Source organism: Lycorma delicatula, chromosome 4, assembly GCF_047948215.1.
Source record: "Lycorma delicatula isolate Av1 chromosome 4, ASM4794821v1, whole genome shotgun sequence".
NCBI lineage: Eukaryota > Metazoa > Arthropoda > Insecta > Hemiptera > Fulgoridae > Lycorma > Lycorma delicatula.
In genome coordinates, this window is record NC_134458.1 from 80,747,917 (window position 1) to 80,774,594 (window position 26,678).

Here is a 26,678-nt window from a genome sequence, read left to right on the forward strand (position 1 = left end):
TCAATAGCTAACTTTTTATTAACCTACATAAAGTAAAAGTTGTTTTCAGTAAATCTTTAATAAGCTGCAGGTTTTATCATTGAAATAAGACATAGAATAACAATGAAAAATAAAAAAAACATAGTTCTTGGTAAACTTTTATAAATGTATATTTATAAAAATTTACAATATATATTAATGTATGCACTATGCTAGTGATAAACAAATTCTGTGAGCTACAGTAAGAGAAATATGTAAGTTGGAAGGGAAAAGCAAAGAAATGCTTATAGCTGACATTGGTACATTAAGGATTTTTTTTACCAACTTGTTTATGTTATAATTAATTTTTTTAACGATGTAATTTTTTTACATCAAAAGGCACAAAAGGATTGTGATATCCTTAGATAAATGAGAAAAAATGATTAAAACAAAATTAAAATTGTCAATTACTAAACTGTTAGATAACAAAAGTAATGTTACATTCAAAAAAGTATAAAATATTTTAAAGTTATTTAAAAAAAAAAAACAATCAAATTATGTTTCTATTACACCATTTATGAAATAGTTAAACATAAGACTAACAACTGATGAAGGAGCACTACAACATATTTCAACATACCAAACAACTTTTAAAATCAGAATCTAGATGTTTTTTTACAACTTCTGACACAAAAATACAAAATTTATGTTTTTTAAGGTTAAATCAAAGCCAATTTTAGGTGAAAATCATATAAAATAAACATAAGCATTAAACAATCTTATATATTTAAATTAACAATTTTTTTTTTGCATATGATCTTTAGAAAGGTAGAATCAAATGCCATATTGTAGTTCTTACTACCATAGATATAACACTGGAATATCTTATCAGAATATATAATGTACAACAGATAAAAACAAGAGATTTAATTGCAGTAAAATTTTAACTAGTCAGTAAAGTAGAAAAATGATTGTTACCAATACAATATTGCATGAGTATATATTTTTGTTTTTGATCATATTAAATGTGTGCTGCCATTATTAATTCTATCTCTTGAAATAAAAAAAATCCAGAGCGTAAGAGTGATATACAGCATGTGTGGTCAAACATATGACATTTATTATAAGTAAAACATAAGACATAGATTGAATAAAAAAGTTCCTATACTAAACATATGTCTTATATTTCTTAAAAATCATAACTTTACAATACATCAAATAAGTTAATATAAATTATTGCTATTAAATAATAAGACAACTATAATATGACTAAATAATGTTAAAAACTTATATTTTAAGAAATAATTCTCTATTAACAGATTATTTAATTATGCTTCTACACAGTGTCGCATGGTGTTTTAGATACTTTATACAAAAATTGTATTTTATCTTGAATATATTCATTTGCAAATTTCTGTGAATTCTAAATAATCATTTTAATAACAAATCTTACACAACTAATCTGCGAAAAAGTTTTTAATTATGGAAGTTTACCAGTTGAATATGAATGTTTTTAATTTTTATGGCCTTATATGTTTGGATAAGGGAATTATAAAGAATAATATATTAATGTACAATTAACTTCTTAGATGGTAATTCCAATCGGTTTTATTCATTCGTTAATCTGTCATAGGATAAAAACAATTAAATGAGATGAATTGTTGTCTGAAACAAATACAAACAAAAAAATAATAGGAATGTAGTAGACAGCACATATGCCTGAAAAATAATCCAAAAATATTTAGGTCCAACCATCATGGAGGCCAATCACCAATTTATTATGATCATAACTTGCTAGTCCTCAGAACAAAATTTTAAAATACAATCAAGGTGAGATTGTTCAAATAACAGTTTCTAATTGTTTATATAAATTTTTCTGTGTTTGAAATATACTAATTCATCAAATATATCTAAACTTCAATTTTCTGAATTTTCATTTATGTACGCAACACACATTATAACTTTTAAAAAGATGTGTGGTATTATAGTCTACTAAGCTGTACAGTAATCTTGTACCTTATGCGGTAATTTATTCGTTAATCATTCTATGAAGTAAAGAATGTTCTTAACTTAATACATATTAACAACTTTCTATTGTATAGAAATGATTAACCCTGAATTAGTGTAATATATGGGATTTAACAATTCAGTCATGTGCTAGCGGGTACACTCCTGTAAATTTCAGTAGGTCTGATATAAATGACATATACACTACTAAAATACTATTGAAATTATCACTTTCCAATAGTATTGCCTTTTAAACAGTAACTTTCCAGAGCATAATTTGTGTGTTATGTTAAGAAAATTTTAAAAATAATAAATAATTATAACATTAAATTTTTATCGAAAGCTCAACCAACTCCACCAAAATGATAAGTGACATACAAAATAACAGTCCTTCCTACTACAGTAATCTTATTCTTTATTTTTCTCAGAGGGGAAACTTCACAGGATCCACAATGCTAATGCTATATAAAATGTTAAATTATCTCTTATGTAGCATTTATAGAAGAGTTTTGAGAAAATGAACTAGGTGGAAAATCAAGGATAGTAAATAGGAGCACCTTTGGGCCAAACGGTAGTCTTGACACAATGAGATGTCATATCTAATCATATAAAGACAGTTATTTCGTAATTTCATTAAGCATGGCCTATTGGTATTAATATATAAATTATTTATATAGTAGTTTCCAGTTACCAACAATCTTTAATAGTAATGTTCGAGCACTTTTGGGTTATTAATCCATCCTCAGGAACAATGATGTGTTATACATTATAATTATTTACTTCACATATCATTAATTATACTAATTGAATTTTATAAAAATATAACAACTGATCGTCAAAAAGTAACTTTTATTGGATTTTTAGCTCAATTGTTATTTTAAAAATGTTATACTAGCCTATTTATTTCAAGTTGCAAAAGTGATATAAAATAATGGAAATCATCTTGCCATCATTAAATTGAAATTAAAAATGATTGAGAACTGTAGATCTAGTGAATTAATTATTTACAGAAGTGTTTTAATGAAGTCTGATGGACAACCAGTCTATCATTTAAACATTTAATGCAAATTGACGTTTTTAATTCTATAGAAACTAAAAAGCAACATGAATGTTATATAAAATTTCTGGATATCTGATTCTTGTATTGAACTCAAGGTACAATCTGTGAAGTTTTAGATTAAATGCAGAGTACTAGTATTTGCATATCTTAATAAGTGAGGTGTCATTCTGAAAGTCATGTAAGCCGATGAACATAAATGATTATAAAAACTTAGGTATTTGTATAAATTACTTCCATAATGGCTATTTAGCACAGTGATGATTGCCGACTGGCTTAAAAAGAGCCAATAATTTATTTTTTAATTTGCTAAAGCGACTACAATAAAATGTTTCAAAAAATCTTAAATATACTTCAGCTAATAAAGGAAGAAGGAAAAATAAAGCTGGAAGTTTAAAACTACTTGTTCTTTAGTCCTAGGCTAGGGGAAGCAGTTTATTACAGACTGTGCAGAAGTTAATAATTACACTTGCAAACACAAATATGCACAGGCACTCATACGTAATCTTACATCTAACAGAACAAATAAATATAAATTAAAAAAATAAAAATTATACATTTTTTCACAATTTTTTGTACATTTGAATCAATAATTCTTTCACACATTAAATAATAGCATGCATATTTACTAAAAATTACTGAACCTCATCATTGCATTAATAAAATTGTACAGCAGAATTATCACATTTTATTTTACATACAATTTTATTTACAAATAAATATTTATTTAACTAGAAACCAGAAAAAACAATTATGTTTAACAAGAATATTTTTAAAAATGTATAACTATAACTATTTTATAATTATAACTCATTTCACCAATGATAAATTATAGATAGTTGTTTGTGTAATTCTATTAAAATTCAGTGATGAGATGAATACCTGTTTTCTTGAATATTTGTATTTCTCGACTATTCAAAGACCTAGACGTATATTCTTAATTTTGATTTAATATTTATCTACATAATATTTCAGATTACAAAAATATAATAAAGTAAAAATTAAAATGAAAACACAAATGTTATAAAAAGGATAAATGAACATAGAAAAATTCAAAAGATAAAAACAATTAAAATTTAATATAAATTTTAATTTTTGGAACTACTTTGCAATTGTTCTTAAGCAGTGGGTGGTTGGCTGAATCATTAATGACTGGACTCCATATGAAAGGAATCACAGCCAGCAATGCCACCATCCTGTTTCATGACATGTAATTGTAAAAAAAAAAATATTAATTGTGTGGTGGCCTACCACCAATCATAACAAGGCCTACAGTTCTCTATTGAATATAATATTTACAGAACAGAATATTATAGCAGGTTTTATGTATGGTGAAATATTCAAGTGATGGGCAAATACTGATTACTTGTCAGTATTTGCCCATCACTTGTATAGACATAATTAGAAAAAAATATCTCCCGCAAATAAGTTCACATCCACTTCATTTCTGAAACTTCACAAGCAAGAAAAATTGATATATTAGTCAATAATTATTTTATTCATAAGTTGTCATGAACTGAAGTAATGACTTTATTTTCATGCCTAGAATTCATGATGTTTTTACCAAAAAGTTGAAAGCAGTAGGAAAAACTAGCAATTAGGCAGCCTACTGTGCCTTACAATGACAAACTGCTTTCAGTCCAAAATTTTATGAATAACTTATAATTTTCAGCTATTTTATGTTGGTTATTGCTCACTTCATTCTCTAATATAAATTTAGTGACTCTATATTCGATTCTAGAATTTAATAATATTGTTTATCAATGAGACAATACTGGATACCTTACTGTAGGATTCATTTATTCTGAGTTTCAGATTATGAAAATTTTGAAAATAAATATACATTTTGGGTAATTTAAATGAAACAATAGTAGAATGACAAATAATTCTGAAAATAACATTAACTGGATTAAAAACTAGTTAACAGCAAATGAAGTAACATAAAACTTACAAGTACTTAATCCAAGATTAATGTTCTTTTCCTGGAGGAAGCAATATGATTAATCAAATATAATACTAATTAACAAGAGATCTATACTACAATGTCAAGAATGCACAAATAATAAACTGAAAGGACGTTAAACAATCACCTGATTAGGTTTTGTTGATCTTGAAGATAAAGGTTATTATAAATTAAAAATATACAAACAAGTAATATAAATTTAAAACAAATATACAATTTTTTTAATTTTATGTATTTAGACATTTTTAATGCTCTAGTTGGTTTAACAAAATTAATTATTATTTTCAAAATATGAATAATTAAATCAAGTATAAAAATACACAAACAAGTAATATAAATTTAAAATAAATATGGAATTTTTTAATTTTATGTATGGTAGCTGAAACTAAAAAATTGACATAATGATGTCATTTTACTTTTTACATTTTTAAGGGATGGTACCTATTAAAAGTCACCAGGATGTAGTCCAAACCCACCGGGTTGGTCTACTGGTGAACGCGTCTTCCCAACTCAGCTGATTTGGAAGTCAAGAGTTCCAGGGTTCAAGTCCTAGTAAAGCGAGTTATTTTTACACGGATTTGAATACTAGATCGTGGATACGGGTCTTCTTTGGTGGTTGGGTTTCAATTAACCACACATCTCAAGAATGATCGAACTGAGACTGTACAAGACTACACTTCATTTACACTCATACATATCATCCTCTGAAGTATTATCTTAAAGGTAATTACCAGAGGCTAAACAGGAAAAAGAAAAAAGGATGTAGTCTAAGTTTTTTGGAGCATGTTTCACAATACAATCTTGTGCGTTTTCTCACTCCCTTTACCAACCTTGTTGCTGTAAACAGCACAATCCTTGGATTTTCTGGCATCCAAAAATCTCAGCACATGAAGTTTTCCATTCAACCTTTCGTTGACATCACTATTTGAGGGCCTGCCTCACTTTTTAGTATCCCTGAAATTGCAAACCAATGTTTTTACTACATTTTTTTTTACAAAACTGTCTTTGTCTCACCTTATTATAAACAGGTTCTCCATTAGTATTGTTAAGTATGAAGGCATTTACTAGTGAAACTTATAATAACCAAAAGAATATTTTACGCCACTATTTAACTGATTTTGTTGTGAATGAGTAGGACACAATATAATGGTCTACAAGATCTACACTCTCCATGTATTCATTGTAGTGACATACTACTGTTTTTTTAATGATTTATATTTCTCCTCTTTTCTTTATTTTTTGAACTTCCTCAAACTTGTCATCCTATAGGGTTTTTAACATAGTAATTCATTATTAGTCATTTCACTCTTGAACACTAATATAGAAAGGATCATTATAATTTTTATCTTTTCTCAGGGCAAGAACTTCACCTTTACACAACTTTGGTTTTATTTTAATTTGATCTGGAAGCCCTTTTCTTTGTCTGTTTACTGTGCCAATTAAATGGACATTCATTGCATACAATTCTTTCGCCAGTTCTACACTGGTGTAGTATGTCAGTGAATACATGGAAACCTGTGATATTTCCATAACTTTGGTCACATCTTTTTACTAATGTCAAAATAACCCTTGTAGTTGTAAGTAATTCAGGTCTCACTAGAGCAGATGGTGTTATTGAATAAATGTAGGGCTCCATGGAACATACATATCCACATACATCACAAACATTTTCATTCCCCATTTTTATAGGTTTATCTTTATTGTAGTCTTTAAAGGAAACACGACCTTTAAAACCTATCATCGGTGCTTACTCTATTAGAAGGGCAGAAATTTTCTTCCCAAATTCTTTACTACTTGTTTAACTTTTCCTGATCAGGTTAAAGTGCCTAAAATAGGATCTATGTTGCCAGGAGGGCTTAAGTGCAGACTGCAAATATTTGGAAAATCTCACTTTTGAGAATACTTCCTTAAAAAAGGGTTGATAATTCAACCAGTCTAAGCTAAAGTAATCTTCTAGCTGTGGTTTAGAATTGAAGGACATGTTTATAATTACAACAATAAATGCTTTAAATTCAGGGAACATAACATGACCCATGTAGAATATTTTGCAAGGGAGTAGACCTTTCTATTTTTTCCCTTCAATGCTTGTTGGTTTCATCAACTATCTCAAGTAACAATTCATCAGTAAAGAAATAGCTGGAAATAACTAATTTCTGAGTCCCTATCAAATCCTGTTGGTGGGTTAAAACCACTCATGTCATTCTTTTGTACTTTCTTCCGGAAATACATTTGACTCATACTCATTTTCACTATCACACAAGTCTTCAAAGTTATCTATATCACTTTTCTGATCACTATTTAAGTTTTTCATTGGTAGGTTCATTTGAACTGGTAGAAGGCTGCAGAATATTACTGTTATCTACTACATAATTTGAACTGGTAGAAGGCTACAGAATATTATTGTTATCCAATACACAATTTAATTCTTTGTCTGTTTTGTTTAAAACCACAAAGCTTGTAGCACTATATAATAAAAAATTTTGTTATTATCAACCATAATGATAGACAAAATTATAAACAAAATAAAATTTAGATGAATTAAAAACTACCTATAAAATTTATAATTTTTAATCTATTTTGGTAGAACATATTTCATGTCAGTACACATTAATAACAAATGAAACACAGATGAAAATTATACATGCTAGGAGACATATACTCTCTCTATAATAATAGTAAAACACATGTTTCCTAATAGTTTTTTTTTTATAATAGAAAAAACCCATATGCACATTATATACCAAAGTATATCACTCATACTTTGATTACTCATAAGTTGAGTACATGCCAAACCATGGTGTTTGTTATCAAATAAAAGAGAATTTTATGTACTATATGAAAATAAAAACATAACTTAGATCAGTAAACATGTAATTTATTAAAAGATGTTTATCCTAACTAATGTCTTGAAGGTGAAAATATATAATTTTATATAAGGTAAAAAAATTTTGTTTACAACATAGCAAGTAAGATTTATAGCTGTGTTCTAAACAAGCCCAAAATATTGCCTTGTGTTACGAACACATAATAATTTAGTACAAAAGAAATAAAATGCGTAAGTCTGTGTCCTGCAATGCAGGCCAAGACTGTTTGAGGAAAATGAAATTAGCCTGCAACGCTAGATTGAAGAGCTGACAGGACAAGTTACGTTATTGAGCTGTCATTGAAATGATGAGTGGATGCACTGCAAGCCACAAGAGCTGTGTGGACAATTCAACAAATTTGTTTTGGAGTATAAAGGGTTAATATAAGCAGTCTGGTTCCATGAAATAGTTGGTTGTTTGCACACTTCACTTAGAATTTTCTGCATAAGTCAGAACAAAACCGCAGAACATTAAAATTCAAGGACATACAGTCATAGTAAATAGTACAGTAGTATAGCAATGGACTTTAAATAAAACTGGAATGTAAAGAAAAATTGATTAAAAAATATGTATATATAATAGCATAAGACTTAACTTAAGAAATAAAAAGTAAACTTTTAGTTATAATAAAAAAAGAAGTTACTGATCAACTTAAATTAAAACCAAAAGCATAAATTTAAGTTGATGAAAAGAGTGAAAAAAAAATTTGTCTTCATTTAAGTGAATTGTAATATTTTTCAGTTTCTAGAAATATTAAATCTTATTTTTAGGCCAAAATTACCAATGAAAAACCAATAAAATGTAATAAAAAAAGGTGTAAAAAATCGATTTGAAAAGTTAAAGAATACTTTCTTTCTTTAGTCTTCAGTTATTATATGACTGAAAACATTGTTTGGCTGGTATCCAATTTATACATGTTATTTCATTAATAAAAATTACATGTATATTTCATGTAATTTCTATCAATAATGAAAGCTCTAATTCAACATTTCAGTAAACATGAAGAAATTCAAAGTACTCCTTAAATTAATTATTCAGTAATAAAAATTGATGTTACAAATTATATAAATCATATCCAAATAAAATAATTTTAACAAATTTCATACTATTTTGTAGATTACTGAGTATTTTGCATTGACTACAGTCAATGAAAATGATCATGAACAGAAGTACAGAAATCATTTAACTACATCTGCACTGATTTCATACGGTAGCCAATAAACTAAAACAATTACTTTCTGTTCAGATACTTATCAAAATTACTGCCACAAGACAAGTCGCCTCTAAAACATATAATTTAAAATAAATAGCAATAACACTTCCAGTTATGAATAGTAATAAATTTTCACATCTATGTTTCAACATTATTGTATTTAATCATAAAAAAAATTTCTTAAGATGGCTAACCAGTTATAACATATTTTACAAAATGAACCACACATAAGTTTATTTTCTTTATAAAAGAATACTTCTTTCTTATACGAATTTCATTGTTATCTCACCCTATTTAATAGCTCACACCAATTAAACATTATTTATTCACGTTAAACAACGTATACTGATTAATGATCTCTTCACTTTTCATTACCCCTTACATCAATATTTTCCCTAATGTTGAACTTAATCACCTTCTGATTCAAATTTAATAAAAAAACTAGGAATAAGAAGGCAATTAAAATTAAAAATGAAGATCCAAGATGGGATTACATGTGGTATTAGTGTCATGAAAAATAAATCAAACTTATGATTTTGTACATATTCATAGATTCAAGTATGGTTTGAATCATATCAGAGAACACAACATGAAAATCAGATAAATAAATGGTGCATTCTTCAAGAATATAGTGAATAAATACTCTGCAGAATGGGGTTAACATCAAAATGCTATCATTATTAAATATTTTTTAATTCAAAGAATGTTAAAGAAAATTTCAGATTTTCTATGAAACTTTTATAAAATATGAAACACTTTTATAAATATGAAAATCATTAAGCGTACTATAACATAATTATTAATGGAAAGAGTATTTTATAATGAATGCAATTAATATGTAATTAAAACAATTTCAATTCAGTCAACAGCATAAAGCAGATTTAATTTCATCACTTTCATAAATAAAATACCTGGGCAGACCAAAAATTAGCAGTTCTGCCTTGCAGTTTAGAAGTTGGCTCTTCAAAGGCTAGGGGAAGAAAACCCATGTAAAAAATAATCTGGTCCTCCAGATTAGAAGTTGATGATGTGCCAACAACCCATCGCTGGAAAACAGAAATTGTTACGAAAGTGACTTTTAAGCCTCAGGCAGGAAAGGGTAAAAATGGAAAATTCAGGAATATCATGAAAATTGGAACATGGGATACTAAATCAGTGAACAGACAAGGATAACATAATTTTTCAATTATAATTTTCTTATGGAAGTTAGGAAGTTTAAGTTGAATATACTTGTAGTTCGTAAGATTAAATGGGTTCCTTATAGAAGAATGATTACATGCTGATTTATGGAAGAAGTCAGAAATATGAGTTTGGTATTTTTTTGTAGTTAAGGACTCGCTGATCAGTGCCATGAAAAGTTTAAAATTCCATAGTGGAAGAATGGTGCCTATCACAATGAAGCGTAGGTTCAATGACAACTTTGATTAACGTACATGCGCTCACAAAAGGTAAGTGTGAAGAGAAGGAGTATTTTTATTACCAGCTAGATAGTGTATACGACATGGTCCCTTCCTATAATACTAAAATTGTTAGTGGAAATTTTAATGAAAATGTTAAAACAAGAGTTTTACAGAAATACCGTAAGTGAACATAGTCCACACCAAGTTATATGAGAATGAGTTACGGCTGATTGAATTTGCAATTTTGAAGATCTTGTGGTGAAGAGTACAATATTGCTGCAGAAGGATATTCATAAGGCAACATGGATTTCACCTGACCGCCAAAATAGAAATCAAACAGATCATGTTGTTGTAAATAGAAGACATCAAGCGATGGTAATGTATGTTAAAACAAAGTAAGTGAGGTACAGATATAAATTCAGACCACTGTTTGGTACTAATTAAGGTTAGAAAGCGAACTGCATTAAATAAGCCTTCCTAAAAGGGATAGTAAAGTAGAGCCATATAATCTGGCAAAAAAGCAAACAGAATTCCAGGAGCCAGCTTATGGGGGGACTTGATGAGGACTCATCAAAAGATGAAATGGATGTTGGTGTTGATGGGATGTGGAAGTATGTTAGGAGGGAAGGAGAAAAGGATGTCAAATGAGGAGTGGAATAGTGAAGAATGAGGATGGTGATGTTTTGATTGACAAGGATGATATCAAAGCTAGATGGACAGAATATTACTCAGGATTGTTGAATGGTGTTCAGAATGTTGATGAGGGAGGAAACAGCAGTTGAAGATCAGGAGGGGGGGAGGAATTTGAGAGAGAGATGGAGATACCTAGTTTGGAGGAGATAGTTAAGGCTATTGAGAGTTTAGAAAATAACAAGGCTGCTGGTGTCGATGGTATTCAGGATGGAACTTCTGGAGGTGAGTGGAGTGAGTTTGAGAGAGTGGTTGTGGGATTTGATTGGGGAGATATGAAGGAGGGAATTGATTTAGATGATTGGAGAGAGGCTCTAATAGTTCCAATTCACAAGAAGGGAGATATGATGGAATGTAACAACTATAGAGGCATAACTATTCTGAGTATTGCTTATAAAATCCTTTCCGTAGTGATAACAAACAGACTCAAGCCTTATGCTTTGTTGTTGGTAGGAGAGTACCAGGCTGGGTTTAAAAGAAATAGATCAACCATCGATCAGTTGTTCATCGTCAATCAGCTACTTGAGAAAAGGATTGGATATGGACGGGAAACTCACTTATTGTTCATAGATTTTAGGAAGGCATATGATAGCTTGTGAAGAAATAAAATTATTATGATACTTATTGAGCTATGAATTCCTGATAAGTTGGTCAGGATGATTGGTATCACGATGATGGATAGTGAAAATTAAGTGAAGATTGGAGATGAGCTAACAGAATGTTTCAAGATTTATACAGGTATGATAGGGGATACCGTGTCACCCTTGATTTTTAATCTGGTGTTGGAATGGGTGTTCAGGAAAGTGTATTGGAGAGAAAATGAATTGTTTGGAAGGAGATTGTATTTTCTGATGTATTGATACCTTTTTGAGAAGAAAGCAAAAGCAGTGGGTCTGGAGATAAATGAGGACAAGATGGTGTACATGGTGGTGAGGAGTGATGGAGGGGCTGAAGAAGGGATGGTTGCATTTGGTCAGCGGTGATACATAACAGTAAATGAAATTAATTATCTGGGAGTGATGATCAATGATACGAATGGGGGTGAGCGAGAAATAAGGAAACAATTAAGCAAGAGGAATATAGCAATGTATACGCTGAAGATGGTGTTGAGATCAAAGGTAGTTTCTAGAGCCTCTAAACTGATAATATGCCAAATATATGGGTCTATTCTAATTCCATTTTGTACACTGTACAGACGGTGTTACGTCTGATTGTGACTTATAGATGTAAAGTATGACACTTACTAAAAAGATTAATAGTATTTTAGAAAACATTTTGGACCTGTAAAGTCACAAACAACAGGGTAATGGAGGGTGAGCAGGAATAGGGATTTTGATGTGATGTACTACGGTGATGGAATTGTGAGGATGGTGTGGATGAATAAGGCAAGATGGTAAAAATGAATCATGTGGTCAAAATGGAGGACAGAGTAATTTCAGGGGAGATGAGGCATAGAGAAGAAGAAGACTTAGACAGAAATGGTGTCGGAGAGAATTTTGAAGACTGGATGGAGGTGACAAAGGATAGGAAGAGTTGGAGGAGGTTTTAGTCGCAGATCATGGAGCTGTGAAATTGATGAAAACCAGTATAATGTAATGTAACGCTCACAAATGTCTTCTAATCAAAAATTTAAGTTTTAAACAAATTGCATATAATAATAATAATAATGAGATGAATAAAAAGTGTATATCTCTGTAAATATAACTATGTAAAGATTATAAATGGAAGTTGGAGAAAAATAAAGTTAAAATTAGAATGAAGGAACAGTAGATTAATAATAGTAGCAACTGGGTAGATTTAGGATAAGACTGGAAAAATGATATTTTTGCAATAAATGGTCTGAACTGAAATCATGATATAGAGAAGATAAAATCAATGGAAACATTGATGTGGGGGAAAATGATGAAGATTAATTGGCCAAAGAACTTAAGGAATTAAGAGGAAATAAATTTAATTAAAACAAAAAAAAATTGTTAAAAGTACTGCTTTGGTAGGAAGGAACATTTGCTGAATAACCATAAATTTGAAGTTATAAAAAGAAAGGGGAAAGCAATAAAATTTGTGGATGACAAGAAAGAAGAATCTGGGTTCAAAATGATTTACAAAACCGAAGATAGTGTTCAAATACACAACTCACTTGTGAAGCAACACAAATGTATATAAACCATAAATTCATATTTTCTTCTTAAGAATAAAACAAATACGAGTGTGCAAAAGCACTAACATTTCAGGCGTCAACATCCCTAATGGACAGAGGAAAATAAATTCATTGTTTATGTGGGTATTTGAGTTAATACTAGATTAAGTTTTTACTAATTTAATTCATTTTATAATGTTAAAAATTAACTGAAAGTTTTATAAAATACCATAATTCAGAGAGACTGATACAATAAACAGAACCATTATCTGTAATTTATCAACATCTCATTCAGCATTAGCAGATACAAGCAACTATCTTCTATAAGACTGTTTTTTGTTCAAAGTATAGAAATCCACAAAAATCAGAAATTACGAACAATTCTGATGATGCTGACAAAACAGGTGAATATGTGTACTTCAAAGTTGTTGATTAATGTCATAACCATTAGGTATGACACCCAATTTAATATATAATTTAAATAAACTAAATTTAAAAAAAATTGAAAACAAATGCTGAGGAAACTTATTCCAACTTAATAGAGCTGTGAAAATAAATGATATAAATAATAGAAAACCTATGATTGAAGGTATTGTATATTGTAGGTATTAGTTCATACCTATTTGATTTTTGTGGCATCAATTGCTAAGCATATTAGCCAGTAATTTATCTAAAGGAAACTAAAATGAACCAGAAGTTTATATTAAACATTTAATCTGTAAATTATTTAATAAGATACAAACATAAATTTAATTTTTATTCTATGTTATGTAACTTGACCACAGTTAAGTCATATTCATTTTTTACAGTTCTGCAACACCCTCACTACTGCAGTTAAATAAACTTTTGACATGCTAGGTTTAGTCTCATCTGCCACTCTTGGTAAGAATTTAATCTGAAAAAATTGAACATCTGATTCCATCCACCAGCACTGAATTACTAGTTAACTTAATAAGGCACACAATTTCAGTCTATTCTTTAAGTGTGGTTAGTTTCTTGTTTTTAAGTTAATTTGCTTTTTAAATTGTTTTCAGTTAAATATAATTATTGCTTAAGGGGGTTTTTATGTGTACTTCTTTCTTAAATTAATAAATATCTGGTCAAAAAAGGTATTTATGAATAAAATTTTATACACTTAAAAAAGAAACTTTTAACACTTTCACTTAAGAGTGGTTTATGTTGGCTTTTAAACCAAATGGGTACAGTCATGTTACATTAGTATTGGTCTATTTTTTTGGTTCTGTTTGTAAAGAAAACTTGCTTATCAACAGCCTTGTCAGGTATCAAATCTTTTAACCCTAGCATTCAGTAAAGCTAATGCAGTCACCATTTATTGTGAGTCAATCATTAGATTGTTATTTTATAAATAGAATATCACTTTTTTGTCATCAGTTGTCTGACTGGCTTTATCCATTTTATTTCTTCCCATTCTGCATCAACCTATTAGCCTAAATATACTTTCTACATGGTGTATCCAATGATGTAATCTCAACATGCTAAATTTTCTATTTATTACAGATATTTTAATCTTAGTTTTGTCATGTAAAAAAAATTAATTGAATTAATACATATTTGGCTTACATCTGGAACAGTTCTATTAACATATCTATAAACAAATAAAAAAATAGATTTATTATTTATATTATGCAGTAAATGAAATGTACTTTAGAAAATTATCCATTAATGACCTAAAGTATAAAAGAAAAATGATTTTTTAAAAAAGATATAGTTTAAATTTTACAAAATTTAATATAAAATAAAAAGGCCAAATAAATTATAATTATTCACTTATCTATAATAACATACTAAATAAAAATGTGTTAAAACCTATAATACGACACATCAACAAAATAGAAAAACATTAATTGATGATAATGTAAAAATTCTTTTGAAATTTTTAAGGTTTCAAGTGTTGTCAGCAAAAATGCTAACAGCATACATGTATTCAACCAAATGAAAACTACACCCGTAAATGAGGTGTAGATCTATCTGTAACTGATAATCACATATCCTTTCTTTTTTAAAATGCTAGCTGTCTTTGGTAATCCAGAAACATTACATTATATAAGTGGATGCAAATTAATGTTGAATCCATTATTGAAAAAAAGTAATTATATGTTATAACTATAATGATTAACAAATCATCGTAAAAAGTACAAAAAAAATTATTAAAAAGTTACAAAATATAAGATGATTTTATATCAGTTTAACTACTTTTTCATCTTATTTTATGATTAATTTACCATACACATCAGATCTACAGTCCTAAGCAAAAAAATCAATAACCAACAAAAAAGTATTTTTATAATGGTTACTCAGCAATTTAAAAGAGCTTTCATTATTTTTACAACTTGCATGGGCTAGCTAAATATGAAAACATTCTATTACTTCTACTTACATAAATTACATCGCAGGTCAATTTACTTAAAACATATTTCAAAAGAGCCAACATTGTCTAATCAGTAAAATTATATCTAACCGTGATAAATTCAAACAGAATATGAAATTACATGATTGTTTATCTCTAAACAAAATAATACAAATCATTGTTTTCCTATTGAGATTTTTATTGTCCTATTTTTTGTACATATGAAAAATCTACTTCCAGATTAATATACTTCTCCAATTATACTTTACTTATTATCTACTTCCAGTAGATATCTAAACACATATTTGTCAATTTTTTAATGAAAGATAGCACTCTTTTTGCAAATAATGCTCAGCTATACCTAATGAATTTAATTTTTGGTGTGTTTATTACTGCAACAATGTTTTTGAAGATCTGTTTTTCCTACATAAATGTTTGATACAATCATCATATGTTATATATTAAACATAAATTTATTAAAGCTTTGTTAACATGAATGTTACTATTTGATTAATAACATTTCTGTTATTCATAACTAGAAATAATACTTTTTCTTTCCTTTTTGTCAAAAGTGTTATCCATTTTTATATTAAGTTTTGTTAGAAAATAAATCTTTGTATCCTGGCTTTAATGTCTAAGAGGAAAATTGAACAATTTTACAAATTTTAGGAGGAAGCTTCAAAAATTAATAATAAATTTTTTCTTTGTCCTCAATAAGCATCGATGTGAGCTATTTTCCATATGAAATGCTACTGAGTTTTTTCATTTCTTCATAAGAACTGCAACTGACGTGCTCAATCATTTGATATATGTATTAGTCTTCCACAATACTGTTTTCTTTCAATTATTTTTTTTTTGTTGATAATTTCCTCAGCCTTATAATGTGCCATTAAATTTGTGTTTTTTGCTTTATTATATTTTTCCGTATTCTTCTTTTATCCATCTCATCATGAAGTCTGTCATCGCTGTATTTTTAATAACGTACCACATGCCATAACTATAGCTTCCACTTTTTTCTATGTGTATTGTCTACGTCTCGCATTTATTAATATTTGATAAATCTTATTTCTTTTGATACCACACTTACTTTCAGTAATCACAGAAATAACGAAAAGTTAAAAGGAAAGTTATTCAGAAGTGGAAAATGTTTTTCTTATAAAAGGATTAAAATATTTTAGATGCCGACTGAGGAAGAACTAAATTGTCTACAGTTACATTAGAGAAGTACGTTAGAGTTACATGGAAGCTCCATAAGAGCTTCCATGGTAAGACATTGAAAGAAGATCCTAATATAACATCAGATCACCCGCTGAGTGAAAAATCCATACTAGTCAGTTTTGATTTCTTTAAAGAGAAGAAAAATGTTCTCAACGAGACAAAACCATTTAAAGAAACACATTACAAGTATTCAAAAATGAACTGCCAAAATGGTACTAATGGTAACTTAACTTAAAAATGCTTTCTGTTCAACATAACTTTTGTGAATTGTTCAGAAGTAAATTTTATTCTCACTTAAGTTTGTACATAATTTTGAGTGAAACAGCTGTTGTAAAGAACTGTATTAAGGAAAAATTATTCTACGCATTTTAATGAAAATATTCATTTAACTACATTGAAACTTACAGAATTTTTAAAAATCCTATAGAAATAATATGTTTAAAGGTAAACAGTGCCAATTGTTCTCCAACAGAACAATCAGGTATCACCCCATTATTTCACAAACCTTATTCTGAAACATTTATTTACAATTATTATTACCTTACTATGAGACAGGGTATTGTTACATACCTCTGACTAATGCTGGGGTTCAAATTGTTAACTGCCATATAAATATTATAGTAACACAATGTGTATTTTGTTTACAGTATTCCTTTTAATTTTTTGAGAGTTGTTTTTATCTTGTAGAGTATTCATTCATTTGAGTAGACACTTGTAAATTAAGTGGGTTTGTTCATTAGTGAGTACTAAAAGACTTCTTTAGTTTTATTGTAATATGATCTTTATCCAGGAATTACCGGTTTTGTTTCACTGTATATTAATATGTAGTCTTTTAACTTAACTAAAAACTGATTTAATTATCAGTTTTTTAGGTTTTGAGCTAAATTCACTGACCAAAAAACTCCAAATTTATAATATATTGAGAGCAAATGGAAGCTGCATCCAATATTATTTATTTTAATATTGGTGATCTACTGGTACATTAAATGTGGCTTCAGTTTATTCATATCTGTGTTCTTCACTTTATCTGTTCTGGATCTGTCCATTGTACTTCAAAGAACATCATTTATTTTACTTGAACAATATTTCTCATTCTCTAATAACAAATAAATCGATCAACATAAATTTTGTGAGAACTGGAGTTTTTTTTTAAGAATGATTATCTGAATTATCTCCTCCTACCAACATACTGTACTTGGGTAGGGATCCTGGAATTATAGCAAATTAAATTCATACTACAAATATCGTGTTACCTAAGATAAGGAAGTTGCATTAACTAGCTAAGCTGGTAAAAATGAGAAGTTGTGTGACTGCCTAAAACTTGCATCAATTTTAAGCAGAGTATGGTTAGTGTGTGAATCTGTTATATGAAGCACATAAAATAGTCGTGCATATTTAGGTGAATTTCTGGGAAACATTAAGCAAAAACATGGTTTTACTGAATTGTTTCATAACTTAGATAATATAAATATTGATCTATGTCAAAGGGGTTACATGAAGGGTTTTAAGAATTCTATGAACAGGCCTTTTTCACTACTTTTTATAACCAGGGTTTTAAGTTCCTCTTAATTGCAGCCCATGCAAAGATGAAAGATGTATTTACTTTTAACAGTTAAAAGGAGAAAGATGTTAACTTCTTGGGTAGGTGTAGTATTTACAAAATTTAGTTCGGGTGAGCTTGTTGGAAAAGAGTAAATTAAGAAAACTAGTTTTTAAACAAGAGAAAATGGGTCACTTCAGAGAAATATGTTGTGGATGTTGAAAGGCATAGTTAATCAATTAGTTTAATTCATAAATAAACATGTATAGAAAGTGTAATTTTTGATTTGAGAGTTAGTACAGGGTGAACAACATAAAACTGAATCCATAATGAAACTGCTACCCAACACTATTTATGAAGACTCTCATGCAAATTTATATGTTGCTGCCATTTGTCAGGTGTTTACGTGTCAGTACAGTAAAAGTTTTGTTGTAGTGCAGTTGTGTTTTGTAAAATGCCTTATTCAATCCAGGAGAGGATAGCTATAGTTGAGGCCTATATTTGTTCTGGACCATTTGAAGAATCACATCAAGTATTGATTGAAAAATTTCTGAAAGCCTGTATCCCAGTGAAGAGCAGCATACACGATTTAATTAAAAAATGGTGTACAACAGGTTCATTTTAAAATGCAAAATGAAATAGGCAACCTTCCGTTAGGACTCCACAAGCCATTGTTGATATTGAAAGGAGAAATAACGTCCACTATGCAAGTTATCCCAAAAATCTGGTGTTAAATACACATCTTGTCGTAAAACTTAAAATTGAAAACATACTGCATTAGAACTGTGCAACAACTGAAATGAATTGATTATTACAATTGGCTTCTTGAAAACATTTGTTGGTGGACAGATAGACATGATGACATATTTCATGTCAGACAAGGCATGGTTTCATTTATCCGTCCACGTTAATTTGCAGAACACCAGGTACTGAATGGCGAGGAATCCACACAAAATATTTGAACGTCCACTTGATAAAACACCAATGAGAAAATTGGTGTTTGGTGTGCCATTTCCAGTAATCATATCGTGGGGCCAATATTTTTGACCGGACTGTCACACAAGTGACCTCACAATTTTTGAAGAATTCTATGCGCAATTAACTGATAATGAAAAAGAATACAGCTTCTTCCAACAAGATGCAGAATGTCACACAACAAATGTTTCACTGAATTGTGTTCATGCAGCTTTCACAAATGAATGAGCTGTCAGCAGAGGACAGTGGCTTCCACATTCCTCAGAGTTGTCTACTTGGGATCATTTCCTTTGGGGCTACATAAAGGAGAGAGTTTATGCATCTAATCTGCACAATATTGATGAACTGAAGGTGAACATTCAACAAGAAATCAACACAACTGACAACAATGTTTTGCAACAGACGTCTATCAATAAGATCAGTTGAGCACAAAAGTGCATCGATGCCAAGGGTGGTCATTTGAACATCTTTTGTGACAATAAGGTAAATAAATGCAACATTTAAATTATGTTTTTCTTATTTAATTTATCTGTATCATTCATAAAATTTCATTCCAACATAACCTACAATTCTGCAGCAGTTGCGTTATGGGTTCAATTTTATGTTGCTCACCCTGTATTTTACGATTTATTTAACAAAAATTTAATATACTTTAAAGTGTAAATGTTTAATAATTGTGTTATTATTAAAGAAACACAAACCAGATTTATTTCTATTTATTCTGGAAGCCAATCAGGTGGATGGCATGCTTACGTTGTTTAAGGTAAGTTATAAATTTAATTAAAGATTTATATGAAATGGGAAAAAAGGATTTTTAAGCTGTTACATTTTTATATGCTGTCTTATACTAAGTATGTAATTTTGTTATAAATATATTATCAGTCTTCGTACTAAAAAACTATTCATATTTTTATATAAATTTTAAGCACCATGGACAAACTACGGTAATTAGCTACAACTAAATACAAATAGCATGCAATGTAAATACAGATAATGTTGTTATGTAAGTTTGATGTTATATGAGAAGTGGTCCAGTAGAAGTGGCTTTTTGGTTTATAGTTTTTAACATTATTCAATTTTGTATGTTATGAAATTTACCAGCGGTAAAGAATGTAGTTTAGCGTTGTTCAGTATATACTATTGTTTAATATTATAATAGAATTTTTGGACATTTTGTACAACTTTGATTTTTTTTAACATTATTTTATTTGTTATCAGAGAGCCAAAGATAACAACCATATTGGCTCAATCTCTGCCTATGTTTAAAAAGGATTAGAGTCCAAAAGTATGTCAGTCAAACGAATTATTCTTTTTAACATTTTGTAGCTTATCTAATTTACTGCAAGAAATTTGATGGTTAGTGTGTACAAATACGAAGTGCAACAATAAAGTAATGAGAGTGATTTTTTTGAGCAAAATGTGGTAACCCTGCAGCCTTTGTAGACACTCCATCTTTTGACTTTGATCTTCCCGCTACTAATAGTCCAAGCAGCACATCCGTACAAGCTCTCAGTTTTGAGTAGTGATGTAATAAACCACTATTGACCTGTTTTAGTCTCTCGTCACAGAAACGGAATCACAAAATATTGACAACGATATGACATTTCTTTTTATGTTAAACTTGGTGAGAATGCAACAACAACCTACGGTAAGCTTCAGAACTCTTTTAAAAATGAAGTTATGTCAAGAGCTCAAGTTTTTCATTGGCATAAAATTATGAAAATGAATACCGCAGTGGACGACCATCAACTTCAAGGATAGATGTCAAGATGGCCAGGGTGAATGAACTTGTATGATCAAAAGAAGATTATTTGTAAAAATGATAGCAAAAGTGAACTTCTATTTTTTTTTAGAAGTGAACTATTTGGCAGGAACTGTTCGCCAAATAATAACAGAAGATCTGGGCATGTAAAAATGATCCCAAAAAATCTTATAGAGCAACAGCAAGATGCACAGAAAAATGCAGCAGCTGATCTGTTGGAACAAGTTCAAATCAACCCAAACTTATTGAACTGTGTTATCACTGGTGATGAGAGTTGGTTCTTCCAGTATGATTGAGAGACACAAGTCAAAGTTCGCAATGGTGTTCAAAGGGATCACCAAGATCAAAAAAAACTCACATATTGAAGTCAAAAGTGGAATGCATGCTTTTGTATTTTTTTGATTCCAAAGGTATTGTTCATAAAGAGTGGGTGTCTCCTGGACAAGCAGTTGATCAATATTATTTCTACAGACTTAGAAAACGAGTCCTTTGTATGAGTTGGATTCTTCATCATAATAATGTGCCATCTTATGCTATATTGTCTTTACAGCAGTTTTTAACCTCAAAATGCATTTCAGTACTACCACAGCCATCTTATTCACCAGATCTCACCCAGAGTGACTTTTTTTTATCCCAAGAGCCAAATTGGTGGTCAAGGGACATCATTTTCAAACAACACATGCCCAAAATGCTGTGACCCTTGTCACAGCATTCCAGAAATGTTACGAGAAGTGGCAGAAGTATTGGAGTAAGTATGTGCAATCAGAAGAGAACTACTTTGAAGGAGATTACATTACAGCTGACAAAAAAGTCTCATTACTTTATTGTTGCACCTCGTATGAAATATGAATTTTAGTGTGTACAACTGTTAAACCAGACTAGGATTTCAAACCAGCATTTATTATTTTTAAAATTTAATTTTTATTATATATTAAGGGTTGTTAGACGACTAGACAAACAATTCTTATTGAAACAGTTAAGAATTCACTTATGAAAAATATCATTGTTTCCAATCATATTATTACCTAAGTGAATAAGTTACATTTGTGCTTTAAATATTTCATTATCAAAAATATTTTCAGTAAAAAAAGTAAATTTTATTCAAAGCACAGTTTTTAAAGATGTAGTAATGTTGAATGCTTATAAGTGAAAATGAATTTTCACGAGTCCGAATCCCATTTGATAAGATAAAATTCTATGCAATCAAAGAAAATATTCAGTTTTTTTAGAAATAACTACAAATTAAATGAAACCTGCATTATGCGCAACCTAAAATTTTGTTCAACTGTCCAACTGAAGAACAAATTTCATAATAAACATGACAAACAGAAACCACAAATTTGCTATTCTCAGATTGCTTAATTATATCCATTTATTTCAACTGAAATTAATTGCCACTTATTGCAACATCATACATTCTTGTAATGGTTATGTTCACAATAGTTTTTCAAAATTCCAGTAAAAAAAATAATATACATATAAAATGACAGTATCATCTCTGCAATAATCTAAATATGTAATGTTGTTTTGAAAGAAATAGATTTTACGATTAATAACTCAATTTAAAGCAAATATATTATTAAATGAAATTATAAAAGACAGAAAAATCTATGACATGAACACATCTGATCAACTATAATCAGATGCAAGAGACTTTGTCTCTGACTTAGAGATAATTATGGTGATTGTAAATTTACAGAATATTCATATTATTACTATAGTGAATCTGAACAAGGGAGAATATAACAATCACAGATTCAAATTTCCACCAAAGTAGTGGGGTAAAACAAACATAATGAAAACATCTCTTTGGCTAAAAGTAACTAAAGAAGTCTGTTCATTTAAAAAAAAATTATAACTAATGTAATAATGGTGCGACATGTACTAACTGTTATAGACAACATAAAACAATTGAGGCAAATTACAACAGAAAATAATTTTAAGAACATAATAAAGTCAGAAATTTTTGCGCCAATAGTAATGATGTTTGGCATGAAAACAGAAAATTATACAAACTTATCATAGTTATGGTTAAATACTGGATCTGGTGTAGGGCTGAGTTTCTGTGAGTAAAAGATTTATATTTTTGCCAGATAAGATTTGACAACAGACATAGATGCAAAACTAAAAAAAAGATAAGCTGGTTGCACTTACATTACTGAATATGAAAAATTGTAATATACATTATAAGTGAATTTGTAACAGCAGACAAAAACTTGGAACTATTCCAAGGCCAGTACAGTTTTATTAACAAATGTATGGCAATAAAAGCAACAAAATATCAGTTAAATATCTATACTACATGATTAATATTGCTTAAATAATTGTTTACTTTTTACTGATTTAAAAAATACTCAATAAAAAAAAAATATAAATATAAATTATAAACATAAAACATTAATGAAATTTTTTTTTAAATTTACATAAGAAAACAAGATATGCATATATACGGAACAAAGTATTCCAAGCACATGGTGGGGTTAAAATAAGGTAGAATCTGTTCAAGGGTTAGGTGAATTGAGAATCAAAATCTATTAATCCATCCAGTATGAATACACTGTTCACTACCTGAATGTTTAAAGTATGATTAATTGTATTTATAGTATTTTACCACCATTTGCAAATCTATTTTACCAACAATAATACTAAAAAATTAATTACTGCAGAAACAGTATTTTATATTCTAAAAACGATTTCAGTAATTACTTTTCTGTATTGAAATAATTTTTTTTAACCCCTTTTGTATTTCACTTATTTAAGACCAAGTTTAAATATTAGGTTTACAATGCAGCAAACTATGAAATAAATAATGTATGAATAAATTTTCTCTTACATTTTAAACATGTCTCATATTTCTGTACATCACTACTTTTTGTTTATTATAATGATATATCTTAACCAGCATAATTGTGTGAGACCAGTTTTCTCCCAGCAAGTCAAAATTTTTTCTAGTAAATAATTCACAAACAAAAATATAAAAAAACAGTACTTCAGTTAGTACAGTACTTTCAGTTAGTTAACTGAAATAAGATCTTAATTTCCTAGATTAGTGAGCTTATCAAGTTGTAAAGGAATATAATTTAGGACAAATATATTATTTGCCATGTTTAAACTATGTTGATTTAAATACCCCCAGGTGTCAATGGATAAATGAGTTAAAGTAAAATCCAGTGCCATGATGGGTAAAAGAAAATGTTTTTCTACTTTCTGATATTTAAAAATTATTATATTACCATTACAAAAAACTAATGAAAGATAATTTCACATTAAAGAGTTAACTGAAAATCTGGATGATGCTAGAATAAATATTTCAGTGTTTGTAAATGCCGAAATAACTGGTTCAGCATCCTCGCTCTGTTAGATTTTTAGAATAAAAGCTGGGTAAGAAATATTCATCTTAGATTATAGCTCCTGATACGTCAGGGAGTTTCACGGCCTTAATACCCTGAAAGAGTAAAAACAAATTCAATGAAGGCCATCCATTCAAAAAATTATGTTTCCAAGGACCTACAAAAATGAAACTGCAGACAATGGGAATGTGAGTACTGTACAGTTACATTTTATATCCGAGTACTTCAAATTATGATTTTAATTAAATTTGTCAAACCAAACATCGTACAATTTCATCTTATTTCACTTCTGATATTTTCATTTTCAAGAGTGGTTTATACAGTATATTATTTATTACTTTTATTTATACAATATTTAAATTTGTAGGTTGAATAAATATGTGTACAGTAATTAAAAATGCTTAACAGTTGTAACTAAATGAATGACTGATTAATGAGCTGTATAGATTTCATCCCTAATGATATGGGAAATTAAAGGGCTATCAGGCTATCTGCTAGATATATCACTCCCTTGTGTACAGCTGGCTGTGAAATGAAACTTTACCTGCTTTACCAATCCAGACTCTTTGGTTCAAGGAATATACTATATTTAGTGTCTAATTTAATTAGAAAAAAATTAGAAGGCTAATGAAAGATTCAATGTATAATATTTCATTAACAAAAAATAAATATTTTTTATTAGTACTGATGGTGTGTAAAAATGAATAAACAAATGGTAGAATCAGATCTTTTATGTTCCTGGAAGTGTTAAGGAAATGGAACTTAATGAGTAGGTAAAAAAAGAGGGGGGTAGAGGAAAGGGAAATACAGTGGGTACAAAATAATACAGTGCATGGAAAAGAATTTTGGAACACAAACAGTTCTGCTAACAATATACAGCAATTGACTAAACTAACAAACATAAAATGTTTTCATCTAGCTTTCTTTTTTAAATTTTAACAATAATACTTAAACATAATTGTACTGAGAATAACTGAGTTTTTATGCAATATAAATATAATATATACATAACTACATGACTGAATGCGTCTGCATGTATATCAAAAGAATACTGTAAATTAATTATCTGTATGAACAATCTTTTTTTTTATGATATAACATATTATCTTAATAATGTTACAACTTATTTCCTTAAAAATGAAAAATTATATAAAATTAACATATTAAGTCTTGACAATAAAGTAATAATGTGATGATTTAATTATTTATCAGAAATGAAGTGATGTATCATATATATTTCTTTTTTTTCTCTTTTTTTTTAAGAACACATGTTCACATATGATCAGTAATACTAATTTCAATTCGATTTCATCTAATTTTTTTTTAAACATAATATTTTACTTAATTTTATTATTTAATAAAAATATGGCAAAGCTTTATATTAACTGTTGCAAAGACCAAAAAAAAAAAGAAAAGGAATACTATTCTTCCTTTAACTCAAGAGTTTATACATTAATAAACCGTCCAACATTTTATGACAAAAAATGAACTACGGCTAGAATTATGAGCCTAAAACATACGCTCTATGCTTTTTTCTGGTTGCTAGTAAGTGATATGTATTAGTTTGGAATTTCACAAAATAAAAGCGAGCATCAGAATTAAAGTATAAAAAAAGGTTTTAATAAAATTACAAAAAAAAAGAGATTAATTAAATATAAACCCTGTTGTCCATAATATAGCAAAATAAATATTACAACGTCAACAGGATGCTACTAAAAATAAACTTTAATAGTGATAAATGGAGTATTTAAGTTTTACTTATAATAAATAATATTGACTTAAATAAATAATTTTATAATACCGATACAATGAAGGTAACTTATTTCTTCAATTCTAAGTAAAACTTTTAGCTAGAAAATTATAAATCTATTAAAAAAGTAACAGCGGTGTCTACTCGGCATTGACAAAGCTACATATTAAAAATTATTCAACAATTAAAAATTTTAAATGTACTGTAATTAATCAATCAATTAACAGTAATAACAAGGCTTGCGTAATGATATAATAGTTTCCTTAGTTGTGTAATCACAGTGCTTAAATTGCTATAATAAAAAAATTAATATAAAATACGTCTTGACTTCAATAATTTACACTCGCACTTTTTCTTGCAAGGAAGCAAGAAGCAACAATACTATTGCTATTGGTAGCAATTTGTTCACATCCTGATTTTTGGTTT

General features: G+C 28.8%; 1 protein-coding gene across 1 annotated transcript in view; it reads right to left on the reverse strand.

Moving 5' to 3' along the window:
- Nucleotides 1–13,460: 13,460 nt before the first annotated feature.
- Nucleotides 13,461–26,678, reverse strand: part of GlcT (ceramide glucosyltransferase) — a 62,913-nt gene continuing 49,695 nt past the window's right edge. The window contains 1 exon segment of the mRNA XM_075363416.1: nt 13,461–26,677. Within this exon segment, the coding sequence (XP_075219531.1) occupies nt 26,582–26,677 (96 nt within the window). The 3' untranslated portion in view covers nt 13,461–26,581.